General features: G+C 43.5%; 1 protein-coding gene and 1 non-coding gene across 2 annotated transcripts in view; one reads left to right on the top strand and one right to left on the bottom strand.

Annotated features, from left to right (window-relative positions):
* The window catches only part of LOC140282094 (adipose secreted signaling protein), a 31582-nt gene extending 7644 nt beyond the window's left edge, over positions 1–23938 (top strand). Inside the window, exons 3-6 of the mRNA XM_072376654.1 lie at positions 5742–5881; positions 16659–16797; positions 18272–18397; positions 21919–23938. Of these exons, the coding sequence (XP_072232755.1) occupies positions 5742–5881; positions 16659–16797; positions 18272–18397; positions 21919–22019 (506 nt within the window). The 3' untranslated portion in view covers positions 22020–23938. The remainder of the gene's footprint in view (positions 1–5741; positions 5882–16658; positions 16798–18271; positions 18398–21918) is intronic.
* Positions 19724–19794, bottom strand: trnag-gcc (transfer RNA glycine (anticodon GCC)). The gene has a single exon. It is a non-coding gene; the product is annotated as a tRNA-Gly (tRNA).
* Positions 23939–25966: the final 2028 nt, after the last annotated feature.

Below are 25966 nucleotides of genomic sequence, written 5' to 3'. Positions count from 1 at the left end.
GTTCCAATTAGCAGAAGCTCCACTTTTGTGCATGTTCTACAACTAACCAGGATACTCAGAAGTGGAATCAAGCCCTCATCGGTACACCTGAGCTTCACACCATATATGAGGTATTTGTTTAAACAAAGTAGGTAATTTTCCCCGACACTGGACAACACAAAGTGCATCTGTGTGGTTATTGGTCTGCTGCGGAGGTAACTCTGCTCTCAGGTCTGAGCTCCTGTTCATACCTGAGCTCCTGTTCATACCTGAGCTCCTGTTCATACCTGACATGAACCTGCATCCTGGGTGCTCCAGTCACAGGTGTGCTAAAGCACGGCAAAAAACCAACGAATAGGCCCTTTAGTTAAAAGCTTAACTGCCCCAGTAAGGAATCTTTTGGATAAATCAATCATTGGATTGTTTTAGAAAGAAAGTAAACTGACATATCTTGATAAAACAGTTGGCTTTATGTTGCTTTGTTGTTTTTGAATCATTGGGGAAAAAAGAAAGGCATGTTTTATTGTGTGATGGTATCTTCAGGGAGACCGGGCAGCTGTGCCCGTCAGCATCATGGCTGCTCAGCCCGGTCTATTTCTCTTGTAAATACAAAGCTAACATCGTCGTCTGTCAGTCTGTGAGGCATTTCTCCTCTGAAGAAATCACAATGACTTGGCACAACTGAGCAGTCTTTTGAAATGCGTGTCGTTGTGACAGCGGTTGTCAACATGTCTTCAGTGGATCATTAAGTTCAGTTTGACTCGTTTGAAAATGCAGGAGTTTGTGTCACGGATCGGTGGAGAGGCAGGACCCAGATGCAGCTCTTTAACTTCAAAAACAAGACAAGGCAAAAAAACATAAAGCCGGATTATCAAAATACTTAACGTTGGAGAAACAAGACAAGACTATGGATAAATAACAAAAGAACTATGGTTAACTATGAAATTACTGTGTCTATGGTGGCAAAAACCCTGACTCGGCAATCGTGGCTGTGGCATGAAAGGTTAGTGAGGATTCTGCAGTGACTGAAAGGAAACCAGGAGGCTAAATACTGTGGGAGTGATAAGTGAACAGCTGTGAGCCATGAAGCAGGTGATGTGACTGAACCGAGGTGGGAAAACATGACTAGAACATAACCTGAAAACAAGATGATTAAACCTAAACTGTGACAGTTTGTCTTTTTATACAGTCTTGCATAAAGAAATCAGACCCGCCTTCAGTTCTCAGCTTTATCTTTATGCATTTGTAAGTCGCTTTTATCCAAAGCGACTTACAAAGCTAACATCAAAGCTAACAATAAGCTAACCTGCAGGTTCTGTTGGATTCGGCCCTCTGTGCCTTAGTCTGGTCAGACCAAGAGACTCGTTGCATTTAAAAGCCGCTTCTACGTGCACGTTTGCATGCAGACGCACGGAACACCCCCAGAAATGAACATGTCAGCTGGCATGAGGAGAAGCCCTGCAGCTTGCTGGCAACATCCAGCTGTGAGAGCTATCCTGTGGTTCAGAACAGCGCCCCACAAGCATGGCAGTGTGAGGGTACAATAACAAACATTTCCACAGCTGTCATTGGCTCATTCATACTCGACACATACCCACAACTCCCACCTGGACCAGCAGCCACTCCTCAACAGGCATAAATCACCACATTTTTTCCCACATTGTCAGTTTTTTTTTTTCAGATTACATAGTTTTGTTATTTAACAACATTTTAGCCAGAAAACAGAAGCAGTTTGTGAAAAACTGAGTCTACCCCATGATTCCTGAGCTGGTAAAACGACCTTTAGCAGCAATAGCTTGAAGTAATCTTTTTGCAACACCTCGTTTCTCTTCTTTTCCACACATTCTGCTGTAGATCTGCTGCTGTGTTTGGGATCTTTGTCCTGTTGATGAGCCAGTTTCAGCCCAGCTTTAGCTGTGGGACAGATGGCCTCACATTTGACTCTAGAATACTTTGGTATCCAGAGGAGTTCATGGTGGACTCAATGACTGCAAGGTGCCCAGGTCCTGTGGCTGCAGAACCAGCCCAGATCATCAGCCCTCCACCACCGTGCTTGACAGCTGGTATGAGGTGTTTGTGCTGATATGCTGTGTTTGGTTTCCTCCAAACGTGCTGCTGTGCATTAGGACCAAACATCTCCACTTTGCTCTGGTCTGTCCAAAGGACATTGTTCCAGAAGTCTTGTGCTTTGTTCAGATGCAGCTTTGCAAACCTAAGCTGTGCTGCCATGTTCTTTTTAGAGAGAAGAGGCTTTCTCCTGCAGCCCTTCCAAACAAGCCATCCTTGTTCAGTCTTTTTCTAACTGTGCTGTCATGACCTTTGACCTTTAACATGCTAACTGAGGCCTGTAGAGTCTGAGATGTAGCTCTTTGGGTTTTTACAGTTTCTCTGAGCATTGTCTGGCTGCTTTTATAGAGATCAATTAACTACATTTATTTGATCAGCAGCTTCTGGCTGCTGCTCACCTTCTCAGTTCCTATAGAAACAGTAAGGGCATACTTCGTTTTTCACACATAGCTTCTGCATTTTGGCTCAGCTTTTGTTCAATAAATAATACCACATCTATTTTGCCATGTGCTGTGGTTCATCTAAACTTGTTTTACCACCTTTTTTTCTTTCTTGTTCACTACATATCGAACTCCCAAAGGTATAAATGACCCCTTTAACTCCTCTTACTAAGATCAGAGCTTAATTACACCGTCATGTAATGACATTTGGACTTTACAGAGGGAGGGATATCTTTAAGTAAATGGTCCTATTGTGTGATTACATGTTATCTTAAAGCTTTAAATCTTTATTTAGAGGCATTTTCTTTTCCTAAGGAAGAAACTGCACCTTAGACTTCTGTATCACTTCTTTCAGCCTCGCCTCTCTTTATCTGTGAGCCGTCCGGCCGGAGCTGCCCCTCTGATATAATCCCGTCCCTCCTGGTCACTCCTGTCTCTTAGTCAGGTCCACTGTCTCCAAACATATCATAGCTGGTCTTACTTCCGTCTTGTAGATCTTCTCTTTGGCTCTTGCAGCTATCAGTCTGCCACAGATCACCCCCGACACTCGTCTCCACCCCACCCAGACTCTCTTTTTCAGCCCTCTTGTTCACTGTTGTTTTGGATGGTTGAAACTCATCCACCTTCACTACTTCTGCTCTTCATACTTCAACCTTTCACACACACATCTTCACTTAGCTTCTACTGACTTTCACTCCTCTTTTCTCCACCTCTCCAGCCTCTCTTCCCTCCCTAACCCTCACTTTGTTTGAATCTAGGACCCTTTTTTATTAATACTGTAGCACGTGTTGAATTTAAATGAAGGCGCAGAGTCAGATAAGAAAACTCATTTACAAATATTGACCTACTCTGACTCTTTTATCTGGATTTAGTGGAGACTTAGGAGATTGCTCTGTCTAGGATTCGAGGAATAATAAATCACGTTGGAGGTTAGTTTACATTTTGATTATCTTGTAATAAAACTTCCACTAAGGGATATTATTCATATATTACGAGGCTGCTTCTTTTTATCATCGTACGAGGAGCTTTTAGATATTTCTCTCGTTCACGTTTAATTTCTACATGGAGACATATGAAACATGATGTAACCTCCAAACTCATTATTGTGACCCAGATCTCTTAAGAGCAAGGATTTCTAATCTCTAATGTGTGTCTGTGCCCTCATAGGACAGGAGTGTCCGCCTTATGTAATGCAGCAGCCTTTACATACCTTATGTTTATGGATTGCTGTAGATTTAAAACCACAGTGTGTTTGGAAACTAAAGACAGTGTAAAAGAGGCGTGTCCTAATGAGAAATACGTCCCTCCACGTTTTCCTTTAAACTAATAATGGGTTCACAAAAAGTACCAGTTAAAGGGGAACTCTGGTATTTTAAACCTGGACCTTATTTCTGGCATGAAATACGTTCATCTGCTCACCGAGAACAGTTGGGAGAGCTAACGGAGGGATTTCTACACAGGCACTCTACTGGGACCACTTCATCCACACGCCCCCCTGCAGCACAGCTTATTCACTCCGTGCTCTGTGACAGTCGGCTAACTTCACACGGAGTTTGCTGCTGATAGTTTTGTGCAACATGGCAGGATATTTATCAGATTTTGACGACGTGAACGACGACTTTGAGTAAGATGGAAGTTCTTACCGGACAGATAATGCCTTATTTAGAGGCTGCATCCTCTAAGCCCCGTTCACTCCGTTATATGGATCTCTAGTTATCTAAATATCTTCTGAAGGACGCCGACTTTCACCAAACTGTTCTCAGTGAGTAGATGAACGTATTTCATGCCAGAAATAAGGTCTAGGTTTAAAAATACCAGAGTTCCCCTTTAAAACTAACATTTACTGACCAATAAAACACAACATGACATGCTGAAAAACACGGTTTTGTCTTTCTTTTAAGACCAAAATTAGACTGTCGTGCCTTTTCTGGATTATGTTACCATGTCTGCATCTTTACATAGTTACACATGTTAATTATGGTCTGTCATCGAGCATCACAAAGCTCAATAACCTTTCACACCGCTACACAATAAACACACATCTACAGACATACTTTTCTGTCCTGAACCTCTGTCCGTCTCCACCAGGACACCGAGCTTTACTTCCTGGTTTAGATAAGGGCTAAATTAGATATGTATGACCTCACGCTTTCATCACCTCGGAGCTTCAGCTTCAGGCTTTACTGAATGGGAGGGATTGATACAGTTGGAGCCAAACATTGTCCTCCACCACACTGTTTTTGCTTTGGGGGATTCTGGATGGTTCAGTACCCCAATAAGAACCTTACGTGGCATATGGCCCCTTGTCGTTCTGAGTCTCTTCATCTGTGATGAGACACGATTTAATCCAGTCATAACTCATTTTTTTCTGTCTAAATGAGAAAAAATGAAGGTGTTCTGTGGCTCAGACTGGATTTCTGCTGATTGTTGTGTTCAGGAACACTTCGGGATCCTTGCATGGTAACAGAAGAAGGTCCATCTGCAGCATGTTTGCTGTAAATGACCCTTAAAATGCTGTTTTACTCTTTAAATGTGGACATTACGACACCGGAGCAGAAGAAGTAGCTTCTACTGACATTGTCCCGTTGTCATGTTGTGTTTTATTATTTCAAAGCTGATGAAGGGTTTAAAATCACAGCCGGAGACACATTTCTGTCCAGTTAGTTTCAGTTTCAGTGTCGACTCAACAAAGCTCATAGTACAGATGTAGAATAAATCAAGAATGGCTGAATAAGTGGTGATTATGCTGCCCAGACAGTGTGTGTTTGTCAAACTTTTTAGCCTCAAACACACTCTGCAACAGCTGCTTTCCACAGAATTAATGTTCCCGTTCTTCCTAAAAGGCATCGTGCTATTATTAGACTGTTTGATAAACAGCTGATAGGCTGTTTAGACATAGTCTTTGTACTGTTTATCTTTTTGTTTGGCCACTGTACATGAGCTGATGTCAGCCTTAAAGCCCTCGGAGCAGAAATGAGGACAAATTATTAGTTGAATGAGCTCCTGGGCAGCAGAGCAATGATCCTCAGAGCGCTTGAAAATATGTTTTAACCCTTTTTTTTCTGACTCTGAGATCCCACCGAGGCAGTCGGTGAAGTTCTCCTTAGATCTTATCATTGAGTCGTCTTCATTAAACCGTTCGAAGGCGACATGGAGCTGTTTAATCTGTCCTTTCCCTCTTTAAAGGGAGTCGGTGCGACTTGTTTGTGTTTGTGCCAGACCTCCAGCAGCTAATCCCTCTTTTCCCTTTGGCAGGCTGTGCAAAGGTGGGGGGGGTGCGCTTCTCAGAGGAACCTCCCACCGCCGGAGCGCCGTCACACGTTCATTTTGAGGATAAACTGCACGACTCTGTTGTCATGGTGACCCTGGAGGATGATGGAAACTTCATGGTGAAGGTGTGTAGTCTCAAACTTTATAGTACTTCATTTTGGATCTGATTTATCACCCGTTTACCTCTGTTTTCATTCTGATTTATGTCGTAAAGACTCTGTTGAGAATGAGCTCCGGGGACAGTGGACGACCCAAAGCTTCTGGCTGACTTTACTCAGCACATCTCCAGATATGAGGGGTGGAATCACCTCTGTTGGAGGATGTTCATTCAGCTGTTTTGTGGAAAAATCAACAAAGAGAATCCACACCTCTGCTGGCTTTTACAACAGCTTGAATGATTTCAGGAAATCAGTATTTCTCGAGTCGTTTCTCGGGTTCCAGCCTGCTTTTATAACAGTTGACAGATCAGATTTGCAGGATGGAGCCTTGTCACTGACACATTTCTTCGCTTTCCACCATAAATCTGTTTGCTGGTCGTGTCCTGGAGATGATTTGTCTTTCTGGGGGAAAAGTTCTTTAAAAACGCTCTTTACTGCATTATCATCCCGACTGATGACATAATCACCAAAGCTTTTGATGGATGGAGCGAGAAAAAGCTCCTAAATTTCAGTTTCCAGCTATATTTACTGTAGTGACTGCCTGCGTCTCCCCTGGTCCTTTACCTTTATTCAGGCACCCATCTTCATATGATTCACTGGATCCGCACCAAACTGAAGCTCCAGCATCATATCCTTGTCCGAAGCAGGTTGGTGGTTCATCTCTGATGAATCCACAGTCCACGGCTGCCTCTCTTCAGCCCATCTTTCTTCTCTTTAGCTTTTAGGTTCACATTTGGCTTTTCTGGATAGAAATCCCTTTTCCTTCTTCTGGTTTCTTTCAGTTCAGTCACAAACATCGACTCCTGTTTCCTGCTCATTTGCTTTTCATTTCTTTTGTCTTTTGACACTTTCTGCTGTCAGACACCTGTATGTTTCCCCTTTACAACCTTTTTGTTGTTACTTGTCCACGTTTTCTTGGTTTTTCTCTGAGCTGGACGACCTTCTTGAAGGAGCTTTCTAACTCGTTCTGCTCTCTTTTAACCACAGACTCATTTGCAGATCTTTGCAGGTATTTGCTTTAAATGCAAATTAAAAGGTGACTCCATCCTTTATTCCCGTACTTGATCTGAATAACAAAGATTTACAGCAATCTTTTAAAAAGCCACACTGTTCAGCTGTTCAGTTCAATAGTTTTGTCATATTTCCAGTATGATTTTTTTTAGTTTTTACTAAATAAAACTATGAATGAACGTCTTCTAAGAGCTGTGATTCCCTCATTTTTGCCGTTTGTTGTACATGAACCACAGAACAACTTGGATGGACTGATATTTACTGTAAAGAATGATCTCCTACAGTCTTAGTTTGTGTTAAATCTGCTGAATTAGCCTCATTAGTGATCAGTAAAGTGGTGTTATTTCCTGTAGCTGCTGTCTTTTACAGTCTAGTAGCTGCTCTACTTTGCAAGTGATGCAAATGTTCAGACTTTGAGGCTGAAATCTGAAATTAGTGGCGATGCTTCTGTTGCATCAGTGTTGTTTTGTACATTATACGTTACACTTAAAGTCTATGTTGGAGCAACATAATAATCTGTTTATTTTCAAGGAGTTTTACTCTCATCCTGGAAAAACCTGGCATCTGATATCTGGCTCTACGGTCCTTTTAAGTTATTCGTTGGAAGATGCAGGTTTAACTTAAGCAAAAGGTTGAAAAAGGATGAATCGGGTCAAATTGTTCTAACGACACCAAATGTTCCACAGATAAATCGGATAAAATGTGTTTTTGAATATATTCATCGCATTTCCACCCCCCGAATGCCATGTTTTCAGGGGCTGGATGTGATATTTGGTGGTAATTCTTTAATCCTTCATGCCTCGTCCCCTTTGCTTCTGTGACAATGGATAGGTGTTCTCTGGGAAACGTCCCGGAGAAGATTTAAGTCTTATCACAATTAATCTCCTCTGTCGGCTGTGAAGGCTCAGAACAACGATATCCTCCTCTGTTCTTAAACCCCCCGGATGCTCGGTGGAGGAGCCAAACGAAGACAAAGGAAGGTGGCGTTATGGTGCCGTTGTGTACTGATAACCTGCCAGTCATTAACTGTGAGTTTTATGGATCAAAGCTGACCTGATGATCATGATTTTAATGGAGCATCCTTCTTCAGAATAGACCGTTTTTACCCTTTCTTCCTGCACCAAATGCTAAACATTCAGGAAAAAGCTCCCAGTAGATTATTTCCCATAAGTCTGGTTTTACTCGGCCTGTCAACAGAATTTAAAAACTGTTTTTTAGTTTGAGTTTTGCACCTTCAACCCAAGCTGAAACGGAGCTGCGCCTGCATGCTACGTCAGGGCGGCGTGGCTCAGTGGTTAGAGTGGGTCGTCTGGTACCTGGGAGGATGAAAATTGGTGAAACTGACAGCTGGAGGGGTGTCAGTCCACCTCCTTCCACGGCCGAGGTGCCCTTGAGCAAGGCACCGTATCCCCATGCTCCCCGAGCGCTGTGATTGGCTGCCCCCTGCTCCAGTGTATGGCATCTGTGTGAAACCTGTGCATTTCTTTAGGTGCCAACCTGGATGGGTTAAAAAAGCAGAGGACAAATGTGTTCTGGACGGGTTAATGTCACCGTGACATTTATTATTTCAGCTGCTCATGGAGATATTTTGAATTTGTGAATCTCCTCAGATGTCATTTTAGCACAGGCTTGAATTTAACCACAGTAAAAATCATGTTGAAATATTCACGATCCCGATGAAATGACTCCTTTAGTGAAGCCCTGTCTTCTTTTAGCAGCTCTATGATGAAGACCTTTGTGGTTTAGAGTATCTGATCATGCAGATTCTCAGTTATCCGGGTCACAGCTTGAATAAAGAGTCCTTCTGGGATCTTGAAGATGTTTCACCTCTCATCCGAAAGGCTTCTTCAGAGAAGTTGGAGTCATTATCACCTCTGAATTGTTTACCTGCCTGAAGGGTGAGTTTTGGTCACAGGATCCAAGGTGTGAAAGGTTGTGAAACTGCCTCGGGAGGACAGACAATGCTGCTCTGTAGGTGCTGGGAAGGTGAAACCTGAGATGTTTTTCCAGTTTTACGTGGTTTCTTTGACTCCTCCCTCAAACCACCTGCCTTCTCTGTCCAGAATGTGCACGTCACTGCCCTCAGAGTGTCCCTTTTCCTTTAAATGCTGCTTGTGGAGCATTTCGACACCTTTCCAGCAGATCAGCATCAATTTTACAGCATTTTAGGAGGTTGTATTTTCAATTCAATTCAATTCAGTTTTATTTATATAGCGCCAGATTACAACAATTGTCATCTCAAGGCACTTAAGTAATATAGTCCATGTCAAGCCAATTGGAATTCAATTCATTGTAATCATAATCCAATTAATTCATATAGAGCCAATTCAAAAATTAATATCCTAGCTAAGGAAACCAACAGATTGCACAGAAACTTGTCTTCAGTCCAATCTCCCGTCCTGAGCCTGAGGGACTGTGGAAAGGAACGACTCCCTTTAACAGGAAGAAACCTCTGGCAGAACCAGAACCAGGAAGAAACCTCTGGCAGAACCAGGAAGAAACCTCTGGCAGAACCAGAACCAGGAAGAAACCTCTGGCAGAACCAGAACTAGGAAGGGTGTCCAACCGCCTCGACCAGCTGGGGTTTGAGAAGACAGAAAAGAGGGAAAAGAGGGGGGAAAAACACCATAACACCATTCAAAGGATATTTTGTGGTTTAAAGTGACAGATCTCATGCTGGCTGTTGGATGAGGCCTGTTCAGTTCCTGAGTTTATGCTGTCTGTAGTTGTTAAATATTGGTAGAGTTACAGCGAATGTGTTGGATTGCTGATGCTAACGTGCAGCTGAAGTCGACACTGCATCTGTCAGCTCTTTGTCTTTTAGCTTCGGGCTACAAACCCTGTCCACAAGGAGCAGAAAGCAGTTCAAAGGCAGTGAGGAAACATGCATGTACTTGATTTTGAATAACAACTCGTGCATTTGTTTTTGTTCCAACATCTGGCAAATAAAATGAAGCTCATCTCCAGTAGTGACATTAATCAGAGAGGCTTTTTAAAGATTTCCTGTCTGTAGGTGCAGTTTGTTCTCATTTTATTTAGCTCACTTTACGTCACTGAGCGATTTTTCTTGCCTTTTTTTTGGTAGATTTAACAAACGGTTTGTTTTTACCTTGTATTTCTCAGTACATTTTGGACAAATGTGTTTTAGGAATCACTTTTTCAGGTTGAGAAAAGTCCAACTCGGATGTTAATCCTCTTCGGCTGTCTCAAATATACCAAAAATGGCAAAGCAAAGGCTCTTTCCTCTGCAGTTTGCTCACAGTAACTCAGACCAGTGTTGACTCTAATTCACAGCCAGACACGTCTGCTTGTTGTTCTGTGTGTAGATGGACCACAAACCCTCACAGTTACATGCCGTCCCGTTTCTCAAAGCTCTTTGCATTACCGTGAGTGGGCAGAGAGTAACTGTCAGCCCGCCATCGGGGCTCTTCACAGATATGGGGAGGGTTGTTGTCATGGAAACAGTCTGGGGGGGAGGATGCCGATCCAGACAGACCAAAGATGTGGTGGGAGTATGTGGGATGGAAATGCTCTGCTCACAACAGCTGTATTATTGTCAGCTTTGATGAAGAAGATTTAATTCGTACAGTTTCTGTATGTTCTTGCATTGTTTGATCTGGCAGCAACAACAGATCGTTTAAACGAGTATTTTCACTGTTTGTGAGGCGAGGAGGTGGAAATAAGCCGCTGTCAGGGCTGAAGAAGCATTGGGGCAGAAGCTACTCATTTTTACATTAAAATCATTCGTGGGACACATGGTGGAGAGCTGCTTCATCGAGTCGTAGAAGGTTTAGACGCTGATAAAGTGTAATTACTGTGAGAGAACATTAAAGGGGAACTCTGGTATTTCTAAACCATATAAAATACAGCCTCTAAATATCTAAATAAGGCTTTATTTCACCAATACTTTAAGAAGAATGAATGAATGAATGAATGTGTGCTATAGCTCTGTTAGCTCATAGCTGCTGTTATGTGGCTACTTGCAGCTATAGGAGAGCTAATGGAGGGATTTCTACACAGGCACTCTACTGGGACCACTTCATCCATTCTTCTTAAAGTATTGATGAAATAAAGACAGATAATGCCTTATTTAGAGGCTGCATCGTATCATATTTAGATAACTGGAGATCCATATAACGGAGTGAACGGGGCTTAGAGGATGCAGCCTCTAAATAAGGCATTATCTGTCTTTATTTCACCAATACTTTAAGAAGAATGAATGAATGAACGTGTGCTATAGCTCTGTTAGCTCATAGCTGCTGTTATGTGGCTACTTGCAGCTATAGGAGAGCTAACGGAGGGATTTCTACACAGGCACTCTACTGGGACCACTTCATCCACACGCCCCCCTGGAGACACAATGCCTTATTTAGACTTTCACCAAACTGTTCTCGATGAGCAGATGAACGTATTTCATCCAGAAATAAGGTCCAGGTTTAAAAATACCGAAAACATGTTTGGGAAGACTAGAAAAGTCTATCTGTTCATCATCTTCCACTGATCTGAGGTCGGGTCGCAGATGCAACAGGTTCAGGAGGGAAACCCAGACTTTCCTCTTCCCAGCGACACTCTTCAGCTCGTCCTGACGAATCCGGAGGCGTTCCCAGGCCAGATGGGATATTTAATCCCTCCTCCCAGTTGGACGTGTCCAAGAAACCTCCAAAGTGAGGCGACCAGTAGGCATCCTAACCAGATGAACCACCTCAGGTGACTCCTTTAGATGTGGAGGAGCAGCCTCCCCCCATCTCTAACCGGGGGCTCACACCAAAAGCGGCGTGAGCGGCCAGCTGCCATTCATTTTCAATGTAAGCCGGCGTCGATGAGCGGCCGGCGTTGTGAGCTTCATAAGCTTCAAGAGTTGAGAAAGGCTCAACTTTATGCAAATGAGCAGTGACGCTATGCGACGACAGCCAATTAGGGCCGATCTGGATTCCGAAGGTGGAAAAAAGGTGGAAAACGGCAGAGCGCAAACACAAAGAAACACAAAGAAGGCCCAGAGTACGATCCATGGTGAAAGAGGGAACCGATGTATGGATGGATTATTATATATATATATGCTAGTTGCTATACATATAAGCCCCGCCCCTTTGCCGCTTCCGGCGGGCAGAAGAAGTAGAAGCGGCGGGTTGTGAGCGTCGTGAGCGGCTGTGGTCGCTCACAACGCTTTTGGTGTGAGCCCCCGGTAAGGCTGAGCCCAGCCCCCCTCTGATGGAAACCCATTTCAGCCGCTTGTATCTACGACCTCATTCTTTGGGTCAGCACCCAGATCTGTGACCATCGGTGAGGGTTTCAACAAAGATGGAGCAGTAAACCGAAAGCTTCTCCCTCCGGATCAGCGCCCTCTTTGCCCCCCCGAGTCAACGTTGGCGGTTCAGCTTTACCCGACTGCCTGCTGTTCGGCGCAGTCGGCTACATCAAACATGGGAAAGATACCCTCACAGTGAAAGGGGAACAACAAACAAACTTCATGCTGATTTCAGATTAGTTTAAGCTGATTTTAGGAGAACATGAAAGGTATTCAACTTAAATTCAGTTTATTTTACGATGTTTGAGTGACTTTGTGCACCAGAATTAATTTAATAAGTATTATATAAGTGTTACCAGAAGCTGTAAACAAACCTGAACCTCACCGGGGTGCAGGAGCTCGTAAATAAGACTCTCCAGTGTTGTTTATAAGTAACATCCAGAGAGGTTTTCACTCAGTGATCTGAGACATTTCCCTTCCTTTTTCTAGCACTAAACTCGGATTATCTCAGTATTTCAGGGGCAGATGGAAGCGTTGGAGCTATGCTCACAGAGTAGCTGTTTTCCTCTGCTGGGCTCCTTGAGTGTTGGCTCTCAGTGGGTCGTCTTAATGCTCCTGAAGCCTCTGCTCAGCCTGTTGCTGTAACCGGAGGTTGTGGCGGCTGCAGCCGGAGGCGTTTTACTCGTTATCGCTCGTTCCCCGCCGTCTCTCTTTGTATCCTGTGTCCTCTGTGAGGATTTCCTCAATTCAGTTAAGTTTCATTTATGTCATCTCAAGGCACTGCAGCGGTCCAGTTCAAGCCAATTGTATTCCAATTAATTCTAACAAGCATAATCCAATCAAATTAAATGAATTAAAATCCAAATTAGTTCATTCATATAATTGCAGTTCATCTTTAGCCTTGTGAAGGAAACCTCTCTTTTCGAGAGTTCCCCGTCCTGAGCTGCACCAGGCGGGTGTGGAAAGAAAAAACTCCCTTTTAACAGGAAGAAACCTCCATCAGAACCAGAACCAGAACCAGGAAGAACGGCCTCCACCGGCTGGGGGCTGAGAGGACAGGAAAGAGGGGACAACGAGCACCGTAACACCAGCCCAGAGATACCTGCTGAGAGAGTTAATGACAACAATGATGTCATCTGTACATGGAGAGTAGAGAGAGGTGCATCATGGGAGGTCTCCCAGCATCTATAGCAGCAGAACTATGGGATGTTTCAGGGTCACCTGCTATAAGCTTTATGAAAAAGGAAAGTTTAAAGCCTGATCTTAAAGGCAGAGAGGGTGTCTGGTTCCCCAGAGAGGGGCCTGATAACTGAAGGCTCTGCCTCCCATTCTGCTTTTAGGGGCCTGATAACTGAAGGCTCTGCCTCCCATTCTGCTTTTAGGGGCCTGATAACTGAAGGCTCTGCCTCCCATTCTGCTTTTAGGGGCCTGATAACTGAAGGCTCTACCTCCCATTCTGCTTTTAGGGGCCTGATAACTGAAGGCTCTGCCTCCCATTCTGCTTTTAGGGGCCTGATAACTGAAGGCTCTGCCTCCCATTCTGCTTTTAGGGGCCTGATAACTGAAGGCTCTGCCTCCCATTCTGCTTTTAGGGGCCTGATAACTGAAGGCTCTGCCTCCCTTTCTGCTTTTAGGGGCCTGATAACTGAAGGCTCTGCCTCCCATTCTGCTTTTAGGGGCCTGATAACTGAAGGCTCTGCCTCCCGTTCTGCTTTTAGGGGCCTGATAACTGAAGGCTCTGCCTCCCGTTCTGCTTTTAGGGGCCTGATAACTGAAGGCTCTGCCTCCCGTTCTGCTTTTAGGGGCCTGATAACTGAAGGCTCTGCCTCCCGTTCTGCTTTTAGGGGCCTGATAACTGAAGGCTCTGCCTCCCGTTCTGCTTTTAGGGGCCTGATAACTGAAGGCTCTGCCTCCCGTTCTGCTTTTAGGGGCCTGATAACTGAAGGCTCTGCCTCCCATTCTGCTTTTAGGGGCCTGATAACTGAAGGCTCTGCCTCCCATTCTGCTTTTAGGGGCCTGATAACTGAAGGCTCTGCCTCCCATTCTGCTTTTAGGGGCCTGATAACTGAAGGCTCTGCCTCCCATTCTGCTTTTAGAAACTCTGGGAACAACAAGGAAACCTGCAGCCTGAGAGCAAAGTGCTCTGTTAGGAAAACATCCAACTGTGAGATCTTTAAGATGTGATGGAGACTTAGACAACATCAACATGGAAATGAACTCAGCACACATGGTTCTCACAGTGTTATGTATCGCAAAGAAAACTAATCTCATGAACTGGAAAGCGAAGAACAATCTGTGTATTAACCAGTTTAGAAATGTTCTTTTAGATTATATTAGCATGGAAACAATGTCTGCCTCCTCAAAACATCAATTGGCTGAATTTCATTCTCTCTGGTCCCCTCTGATTAGCTTGATCACATAGTGGTGGTGGTGGGTTGCTGTCCCGTGGCTCTGGGCGGTTGGGTGTGTGCTGGGGGGGGGGGGCTGTGTGGCTTCGGGCGTCTGGTGGTCTCTCGGGTCGTGGGGACCGGGTTGGTCATTGGTGGGGGGGGGACTGTGTGTCGGGCTTGGAGGGCAGTTTTGGGGGCTTGCGGGTGGGGCGGGGTCCCTTAAGATTTTTAGTAAAAAAAAGAAAAGAAAAAAAAAAGATGTGATGGAGCTCGGTCATTAAGAGTTTTATATGTGAGGAGAAGAATCTTAAATTCTATTCTGAGTTTAACAGGGAGCCAATGAAGAGAAGCTAAACCTGGAGAAACATGATCTCTGCTGTTGGATCTCAGCAGAACTCCGGCTGCAGCGTTTTGGATCAGGAGAGTTCAGTAATAAAGAATTAGCAGGTTTTCTGCATCACTCTGAGACAAAATGTTCCTGATTCTGCAGTTTTTATTAAGATGGTCCCAGAAATCTGGTTCCTCACTAATACTGGAAGCCAAGGAAACTATATCCAGAGTAACTGTATCTCTCACTCCTTGCCGGGATGATTCCTCCTCATGAATTCTGCTCTTTGCTAAACATTCGCCTGCAACTTCTCCATCATTCCTCACACCACAAGCGGTCCAAATCCCAAAGATATTCCCTGTAAAAGGAGATAAACCGCTGGAAATACGAGGATTCTCTGCTTTGCATGACAAAAAGGTTTCAGAGTGTTCATTTATTAGCTTTCACCCCGGCTTTGTTAAACTTCAGCAAACATCTGCTCAAACAGATGCAGAAGTTTGATTCACCAGCTGTTTATTTACCTCTTCCGTGCTTCCTTTGAGGGCCTCTGTGCTCGAGCTGTTTGGGAGTTGAATTAAAGCGGGAAATGTGAGCGAACCTGCTCATCTTTGCCTTTTCTGCTGGAGAAACATTTACGACCAGTCGCTCCCAGCAGGTCAGCTGATTGGGAAAAGCTCTAAGACGACAGTTAAGAGTCTGTCTGAGTAGGGATGTGCATTTCAGGTGAAATTACTGGCTGAAATCACAAGAATTATTCAACTTTTAATGAGTTTTCTATATTTTTGTGTCACGTTCTGCAGCAAAAACATTATATTATTAGTAGTTGGGCAGAATGTGTCACAAATTGTTTGATTTATCAGTGAAAAATGAAGAAAAAATGCGCTCTGGGGGCTTGAACAGCAGCGTATTATCGTGGTAAACTTGGTTTTACCTGGAAGAGATTGTACTGAAGCAGTTCCAAGCACAAGTGTTTGACTTCTGTTGGTCTTTGCTCTGCTTTTCGGAGAGAGTTTAAGCTTCTAAACTCAGTGCAGCTCTGTGCATTACTGCCACCTTGTGGTGGGAGTGACGAATTACTACCAGTTAAAGGTCTCATAGTATGGAAAATATACTTATTTCTGCTGCTTGGAGCATTTATTTGGGTCCGAAATCACCAGCAATTTCTTTTTTTGTTTGAAAGTTCCTTAAATGATGAGGTGATCTGATTTGTTGTTCCTTAACTTCACTCCACCTCCTCTGCATTACGCACTTACTTAGACTTACTTAGAGAGTTGGTTTAAGCCACTGTGCTTAAACCAACAGATATTTGGACCAAAGTCGGTCTCATACACCTTAATGCGACCTCAGAAAAGGGCATAATTACATCGTTACATCCGAATACTAAGCTGTTCATCCAGACTCCACAGAGCTCACAGGGTTCTGCCATAATATGACACCTTATTATATCTGGTAGATGTTGCCGGTAGACCAGTTCACTTTTAGCATTACTGGAGGATTTGAAACAGAATGTTTCTGCTTGTGTTTCCTGTGAGGCTAAGATTGGACATTTGGCCAAGAGGGGATTAAATCATTTCAGTTTGGGGACTCATTCAAGAATGAAACCCTTAATTTACAGATTTACTGTGTAAAATGGGACCTAAACCTGTTCCCTCCATGAACGTCAGTCTCTCTATTCCACCCCCGCCCCTGATGGTGGAACATTGTGATGTGGACGTTATGTTCTCTCCTACTAACCAAATCGAACTGTCTGAACATTTCTCCCTCTCTCAGGTCGGCTTCCTGAAGACGCAACACCGATACGAAATAGTGTTCACCCTGCCGGAGGTCCCGGGTCTGGGTAAAGATGTGTGTCCGGCGCCAGTTCCCAGTCCCCACCTCCGGATCACCGACATCACACCGGCACCAGAAGGTGAGTTTAGACCCCGAGAGGGCAGTTTAGCACGCGTTTTGGCTCCCTAGAAGGCAGTTTAGCACGCGTTTTGGCTCCCAAGTGGACACTTGAGAGCAGTTTAACACACGTTTTGGCTCCCGAGAGGGCAGTTTAGCACGCGTTTTGGCTCCCAAGAGCGCAGTTTAGCACGCGTTTTGGCTCCCAAGTGGACACTTGAGAGCAGTTTAACACACGTTTTGGCTCCCGAGAGGGCAGTTTAGCACGCGTTTTGGCTCCCAAGAGCGCAGTTTAGCACGCGTTTTGGCTCCCAAGAGGGCAGTTTAGCACACGTTTTGGCTCCCAAGAGCGCAGTTTAGCACGCGTTTTGGCTCCCAAGTGGACACTTGAGAGCAGTTTAACACACGTTTTGGCTCCCAAGAGCGCAGTTTAGCACGCGTTTTGGCTCCCTAGAGGGCAGGCTAGCACGCGTTTTGGCTCCCTAGAGGGCAGTTTAGGACGCGTTTTGGCTCCCAAGAGGGCAGTTTAGCACACGTTTTGGCTCACAAGAGCGCAGTTTAGCACACGTTTTGGCTCCCTAGAAGGCAGTTTAGCACGCGTTTTGGCTCCCAAGTGGACACTTGAGAGCAGTTTAGCACACGTTTTGGCTCCCTAGAAGGCAGTTTAGCACGCGTTTTGGCTCCCAAGTGGACACTTGAGAGCAGTTTAGCACACGTTTTGGCTCCCTAGAGGGCAGGCTAGCACGCGTTTTGGCTCCCAAGAGCGCAGTTTAGCACGCATTTTGGCTCCCAAGAGCGCAGTTTAGCACACGTTTTGGCTCCCTAGAAGGCAGTTTAGCACGCGTTTTGGCTCCCTAGAGGGCAGTTTAGCGCGCGTTTTGACTCACAAGTGGACACTTGAGAGCAGTTTAGCACGCGTTTTGGCTCCCTAGAGGGCAGTTTAGCACGCGTTTTGGCTCCCAAGAGGGCAGTTTAGCACGCATTTTGGCTCCCAAGAGGGCAGTTTAGCACGTTTTTCAACAACTGGGCCACCAGGGGGGGATCGCTTATCGCCCACTCGAAGCTGGTAAACCCTGAACATCTGGCACCTGTGTGGGTCAAGCAGGAAGATTCTGACTCCAAACCCTGAGTCTGAGTGTGTGTGTTCAGCACTAAAGCTGCTGAAATGGGCTAAAGGTGATCCTCTAATGTCTCTGGGAGTCGTGCCCGCTTCATGCCTGTAACTGAAGAAGGTTACTGACCTTTACTTCCAGCTCACACCCTTTATGTTGCTGTCTGAAGCCCCAGCTGATGTTAACAGGTGTGCTGCTATGTTTAATAAAGTCGTAACAGTTGACTTACGAGGCAGCTGTGCGGACATTTTGTTCACTTGGCCTCGTTGTTTGTCTGGATTTTCTCTCATTAAATCAACATCTCGCACAGATGGACGGAGAGAACATTTGTGTGCACAGAGAAACCGAATCTCTCTTCTTCTTTGTCTTTTTCTGTGTTTCCAGGAGGCCTGAAGATAAAGTGCGAGTACATGGCCCTGCAGGAGGGGGTTCTGTGTGAGGAGGCGCTGCTGCTGAGCGAGACCAACGAAGACGTCTCCGTCAGGGTCAAAGTTCAGGCCAGAGTCATGGGTGAGCTTGTTTAATATTGACCCTCAGCATCGCATGAAGATGGCCTCTTAGGATTGAGAACCGCCACTTTATGATTAAACTTAAAAAGACATTAAACATTTGAGAATCGCTTTGAAATGACGGGAGAATCTCATCATATGTTTTCAGGAATTTAGTTTAAATTAAAAATAGGGATTTTGAGGATTTAACCCGGTGGAAAATGAGCACAATTTCATCATTTGGTCCGTAAAATACTTTAAAAAGGACATATTTTTTCAGCTGCAAACCTTAAAATTTTAAAATCCAACGCATAAGACCAAGAAAATGACAAATTTATTGTAGAAAAATGATGAGTCGAATAAAAAAAGTTAATTGGTTTTATGATTATTACACTATTTATTCATCTAATAGTTGCATTTAGTAGACTTATTGCAGTTTTTTAGTGCTTTTGGGGGTTAAATTAAGGTTTTTTTCCAACCAATGTAAAAACTGCAAACTAAGACTTGTTATTTTAACACGTGGAAGTCTCATCCTTTTGCTTTAGTTCATTAGTTTTGTGTTTTTTAAAAACTGAGAGCTTACAGATGAATCCTAAGCAATGCGCTGCTGCCCCCTGCTGGTGACTTTCCACTTACAGAACATTTTATTAAATTTAATCTCAGCAGATACTCAAAACATCATTTAAATTTGTCCTCAATTACTTTTTATGATGGAACAATAAAAACATGAGAAATCACCTGAGTTTTTATGGCTCCTTAAATACAAAACTAACCATCCCACAGATGTTAGAGACAAACACTCTGGTGTCTCCGAATGTGTGGAGGCTGCAATAAATTTGCATTTTCATCACTTATCTCAATGTCAGAGAGACCGAATTAGATTCTCTACATCTGTGTCAGCAGATGGAGAATTAGGTAAAGGAGGTGTGTGTGTTTTTCATCTGTGCTCGTGTGAATGAAGTAGATGTCGTGCGTATTTCTGTGTACAGGATGAACAGTGGCTGCGTTACCGAGGGTTTTATTTTCACTGTCGGAGCATGGCCCGAACATCTGTCCAGATGTATGTGCAATTGAGGCTTGGATGAAAACCAGATTAGTGGATTAAGCTGCATCTCTGATGCCGGAGAACAGTCTGAATAAGGGAAATATAACAATACGCTGCAAATTCAGTCTTCGGTTTAGTTTAAACTTAACGTTTTTCTTCCAATTTAACCAGAGAGATGAGCTGCATGATGCACATTTAGGGTTTTAATGCTAATCTCTTGTTTTGTGGTACATTATTGATATGTATGAGCATACAGCCGAGGGTTAGGGTTAGGGTTAGAAGAAAGGGAAAAAAAAAGTATCTTGCATTGGCCGGGAATCGAACCCGGGCCTCCCGCGTGGCAGGCGAGAATTCTACCACTGAACCACCAATGCTTCGATGTCTCTCACTGGCGCCCTGCTCGGCGCCATTCTGTCTGGTTTGGAGGCGAAGAGAGGCTCCCGGGAGCCGAGAGTTGTTTAGCTAAACGGCCCTAAACCAAATCCCATTCATTCTCTATGGTAGTGCCTAAATCACTACGGATGTAATATATTTTCGACCGCTTCGTCTTTTGGCGCTGTTTCGCCTTTTTAGGAGGTGTGGAGGCGAAGAGAGGCTCCAATCCAGTGTAGCATTATCTATTCTATATTTATACACATATATATATGTATATAAACATATATATATATATATATATATATATATATATATATATATATATATATATATATATATATATATATATATATATATAATTATTTAATTAATTAATAAATAAATAATTCATGCATGAATAAATAATTCATGCAGGATATATATATATATATATATATATATAATTATTTAATTAATTAATAAATAAATAATTCATGCAGGATTCACTAAAACAGACGTGTTTATAGGTCACCGCTGAGGGTCATCGGTTTGTTTTAATGCAGCATGAATAGTGAACAGTTTCGGTTGGTTCTGGACATGATTAATGATTATTATGCACACCTCCAGTCGAGAGGTTTCCTGTGGGCGGGTCTTTAACTGCCTGTAAGCTGACACCTCCAGGGAGACGGGGACAGGAGGACTCAGCCGGTTCCACCCCACAGAGTTTGGGTCTTTAATTTGAAAAATCAACAGCAGATTTGACTCAGTCGGACTTCCTCTGAGGGAGAAGAGGGTCAGGAAATTCAAACATGAACCATTCAGTGGTTTATTTTTAAGAAAATGCAACAAATGAACGTATTCTGCATTTAGAAAGTGGTGCAACAGGCCGACTGATGTGGACTTCTGCTGAGGTGCTGCAGCATTTCGGCTCATTCGGGTTCCCACTGGACCGTATTTTACCTTCTCTGTTGCTTGAAATGATCCCAATCACTGAGCATTGTTGCAGCCCTTCTGTTAAATCCTCAGATGTTTTTGTGTAATTTTCACTTCAATCAAACGTCTCTTGCTCTTCTCCAGCTTATTTAAAAACCAGCAATGTGACCTCCAGCTTATACAAGAGAGATCCCATCGATCCTCTCCTTTCTCCGCTTTTCTTTTCATGCATTTCTGAAAGCTGCTCTCACTGTTTCACGATCGATGCATCAGATCTGCCTTCTTTTTAAGGCCAGGCAAGCTTATTTGTATAGTGATAAAGAGAAGAAGAAGGTTCAGGAGGAGCAGTGGAAATGTTTTTTAAGGTCCCCGACTTTAAATCTGTTGTAGAAGAAGAAAATGAGTCAAAATCTTTTGTCAGAATCCTTGAAAAATTCAAATTAATCAACGTTCGTGGATCTCGTCGCCCTCTTTAAAGCAAATGTTGTGCTGGAGGTCTTTCACTCAGACTCCCCCTGTTAATGGTTAGTTAATGTTAGTTAATGGTTTATCAGTTTCCTCCTCCTGAGGTTGAGATCTCGGCTTTAATCTGCAAATCTGAAGCAAAGTCTTCAGCAGGAGCTGCAGATATTCTGTGTTTCTGGGCTCATGGGGGCAGGTTTCACCCCTTTAATGTTTGGAAAATGGAAAAATGTTTCTTTGCTTCATTAAAAGTCTCCTTCAGGCAAGAATTAAAGGAATCTGTGTCGCTTCAGTTCGAGCGACGGCTCAGATTTTCTGATGAGATTCCATAAAGTCACTGAAAAATGTGCTTTAACAAACCGCAGAGCAGGACATTAAAGGGTTAATGTGTCTAATACAGAAGGAACAAACCATCAACTCTACTAAACCACGTATTTAAGACAAAAACGGCCCATTTTCAGCTGAGATCTCACTACCAAAGTCTGCAGGACATCACTTGTAATGTGTGTGATCCACTCTGGTTAAAGCAGGGAAGTCAAACTCCGGTCCTCGAGGGCCGCTGTCCTGCAGGTTTTAGCTTCACCTGAATCAGATCAATGCATCATCAGCAGAACTTAATCTTTCGAAGGGATCCATTTAATCTGAATCAGGTGTGTTGAAGCAGGGAAACATCTAAAACCTGCAGGACAGCGGCCCTCCAGGACCGGACTTTGACAGCTGTGGGTTAAATGAATGTTTTACCTCCCCAGATCGTCACCACGGCACGCCGATGCTGCTGGACGGGGTTCGCTGCATCGGGATGGAGCTGGAGTACGACTCGGAGCAGAGCGACTGGCAAGGATTTGACTAAATCTGAAGCTCCCTCCTTCCACCTGCAGTAAACGCATCCACGGTCACACACATCTGCCATGTCAGAGGTGCACAGCCCACCTGAACGCACCCACCAGCCATCCTCTAACATACATAGAAGCTTCCACTTTGATTTTCTGTAAACATGCTTAAGGCAGGCAGGATTTCAGCCTCAGAGTTCGGTGTTGGACCTCTTAAGGTTTCATTCTCAGATGAGAAATACTCCTCATTCAGCATCGGCGCCATCACAGCGGACGTTTGGTGACTTTAAGCCTCTTTCTCTAACCCTCCCGCCCACTTGATGTTAAGTTAATCTGTGTTTTCTTGACTGAACCTCTGGGAGGCAGCAGCGGATCAGTCCGGCTTCAGATCTATCCCACAGCAAGCTGTGCTCCACTTCCCTCCTCTCCTGGATTTATAGGCTGAAGAATACACGAGGGCCCTTTTTATGGACTGAAAAGCTTGATTCTAAAGAAAGAAACTAATGTGAATTCACTGAAATTGAGTTGAACCAAGTAGAGACACATTGCAGTGTCTCGTTTTAACCAGAAGGGGGCGCTGCAGACCACTGTTGGCAGTGCTGTTCCCATCTGAAGGAATTTCTTAGCAAACTTCTGCAGTTTCTCCAACCCAAACCCTCTTAAATGGTTGCATGAATGCATTTAAGGAGCAGGAACACACGTTTCTGCGGTACTGGCTCCAGCTTCGGCCTGCTTGAGCTCCCACGGCGGTGTTTTCTCCTGCTTTTCCCAGGCTGTTTCTGATGGAGTCAGGAGTGTTTGGCGGCTGCACTGCTGGAGGTTTGGAAACATTAAGCCTCGTTGCCCTTTCTCCAGGACGACGGCACTAATTCGTTGAGATATTTTAGCGTTTTTTTTTCCTCACTGAATCAATCTGTCTCCAAAAGCTGAGGTTGATTTTTGGTGTTTTTTGATACCAAATCCCTCTGCTGCTGTGCTGCATTTTCCTCATGAGGGAAAAGAGCAGCCTTGGCCTCAGAAAATGTCGAACCAAACAACAAAACTAATCAAACTGAATCAAAGAACGCACCGGACAGACTTCAGTTGTTTTACTGGTGTGAAATACAGGGGTTTGCAAATCTGCAGGAAATGAGTCTTTTGCTCTTTTGCTTTTAGAAATATGAGCAAGAATCAGTTTTAAATGTCCTTATTCTGGGTGTTCGACTGTGGTTTTGACCAAATTACGAAGCCATTTATCAATCGATCAATCAATTAATTCTGAATTTAATCACCAGGGAAGATGATCTTAGTTCTTTTGAGCCACTCAGTCGATTTAAGTTTGGAAATGATTTCTTATCTGCTTGAATTCATAAAGCCTTCGGAAACACTCATGCGACACAAGTGCCTTTCATTCCACCGTCCGGTCTGTCTCTTCCCTCCTCCTTAATCGTCTTTTGACAACAAATCTGATCAGCGTGGAGCTGAAGTGAGCGCTGGACTGCTGAATAAAACATGTCTGCCATCTGAACGCTGTGGACTTTGCAGTCCAGCGTCACACCTGCCGGTTTCTGGTGTTAAATCCCTCTTCTTCCTCCAGCTCCTCTCAGTCGGATGTGTTCCACCGTCCTTCGACTGCTTTCAGCTCTGATCATTTACCTTTGTGCTCAATGATCAAGTGCCATGATGCTACCACACATTTATTCCCTCATAACGCTCTCCTTGTTCTGTGTTTTGTCTCGGCTGCATTCGGCCTTAAAGGAAACAGTTGAGTTTGTGTTTTCTCTTCATTTCTGACCACAAACGGTCGGTTTAATTGTTTTCTTTCAAGCGTTTTAGGTCAAACTCAAACTCCTGTCGTAGAGTAGCTCGGTTAGAGGTTCATTTGTTGATTTCTGCTTCCTGTGTGTGCGATTTGTATTTTTTAATGTCAGAAAATGAATAAACATACGAGTGTGTTTGAGTCTTTGTGTCGTCTGTCAGTTCTTTGCAGGAACACCTGGTGGCGCTCTACGCCTCTGCAGCACATGTCCTGCACGAGGTGCAATCCCCTGATGCCACGTATTAAATAGCCTAAAGCTAAGAGGGAAGCAAAAGGGCTCATTTTTAACACTTAAAATGAATGTTTTTGTGCAGTTTGCGTCACAGAATCTGAATATTTTGTCTCGTTTGAACAGGTTTTAGCTTGTAAAAGCTCTTTTGTTTTATGTATTAAAGCAATCTAACAGCCCCTAAGGTGTTAGATTGCAGCTCGTTTTATGTCCAACAACTAAGTTTAACACCCCAGAAAAGTTTTAATTGTAATTTTCATAAAAAGTTTTAACCTGATTGTCTTTTAAATTTGTAACTTTCCTCATTTTTCTCTCAATTTCAGCCTTATTATACATCACATTCTTAATTTATTGGCTTTTTTTAGCACCAATAAGTGGAATCGCACCTTTTATCTGTGGCTTTTTCATTTATTAGATTTTTTTCACTTGTGTTTAATCTGTGGGCCTCTTTACATGCTGCTTTTTGGGGTTATTTTGGGGTAAAATTAAAGCAGATCCACCTCAGTTTTATTGTGTTTTGCTCAGCCTTATTTTAGGCACTCAGCCCACCACCTACTGGCTTTTTAAAAGGAGGGCATGGCTCTTCTCTGTGGGGATAAAGATGTCCCTTATTATTCAGTAAACAAAAAAGTTAAAAGTTGAGTTTTAACTGTTAAATGATCTGTTTCTTCTCAGATGATATGATGATTGGAATATTTCAGAGACCGCGCTGAGCTCAGATGAACGCGGGAGTTTCTGTTATTGACAAACTGCAGAAAATAAAGAGGAAGCGGCCGCACGAGGACTTTTTATTTCTTCCTGGCTCATCTCCAGCCATTATATAACCAGCCTCGGATAACCTCCGCTTCTGCAACTGGGAATTAAAGCACAACTCAAGGCTCCACCGACATGTTTCATACGACATGTCTTTTTTTTTAATTCAAAGTTTAGTGACGCTCAGAGCTGATGGTCGAAAAGAAAATCTGATGTGTTGTTTTTTAAAAAAAGAAGAGCAGAGCTGAGTGATCTGGAACAGTTTGCGTCCTGAGCAGAACCAGGACATTAAAGAGCCCCAAAATCAATACACAAACAACCATTTTTCTTTTCTTTTTTTCCCTTTTCACATCCAGCAGATTTATAAGGAAAAAGTCGTTTAATTTTCATGTGTAAATTCAGAAAATGTTCCCAGTTGGGAAATCTGCGCTAAAAGTTGATTTAATTCATCAGAAGTTGGTGCGTTTTTGGCACCAGGAGACTCTGGACACACAGCAGTGTTAATGCACTGTAGTGTGGGAGCTAAAGTGAACGTGTGGGGCATGAAGTGGGTCATAGTTCTGATATTATTCGGGGGTAGTGGTCGTATTTGCGGTGCTCCATAAGAACGCAAACCAACATGTTGCAGAGGAACAACGGAACAAATAGCAACTGAATTATTCACGTTTTGCTCCAAAATGCTGTTAAACTCAGAGCAGCTCGGGGAAAATAAGGGGCCACATATGTTTTAAACAGACTGTAAAGACTCTAGTTTTGTCTCACCAAATTCATCCTTTAAGTCTTCTACAAACTGCACGTTAATGATGATCAGTTTTGTTCGTTTTTCCATTTCAAACTTTTGACCTTTTTACGCATTTTAGCAGCTATCAAAGAGAACAGAAACGCAAACTCCCGCTTTATAAGAAGCGTGAACTTCTAAGAGAGGATTATAATCAGATTTGAGAATTCATTTTCCACCAATAACGGTTTATGCTTTTAATGAGGTGGCCACCATGTTTCGTTCTTAGGCTCAGTTTTGCTCGCTGGTTGCCACTTTTTAGTTGTTCAGTTGACTTATTTTCCTAATTTGCAGATAAATTATATGTTTTTTTCTGTTTTACCTTAATTGTCAGACACTGAACACTTTTACCGACAGGGAATAAAGATAAAAACACTCCCAAAAGTGAGTGAAAGAACCGCTAAAATAA

The sequence above is a fragment of the Leuresthes tenuis genome, unplaced genomic scaffold (assembly GCF_036924035.1).
Source record: "Leuresthes tenuis unplaced genomic scaffold, fLeuTen1.0.hap1 SCAF_22, whole genome shotgun sequence".
In the NCBI taxonomy this organism is placed as follows: Eukaryota; Metazoa; Chordata; class Actinopteri; order Atheriniformes; family Atherinopsidae; genus Leuresthes; species Leuresthes tenuis.
This window is presented reverse-complemented; position numbering and strand designations above follow the sequence as displayed.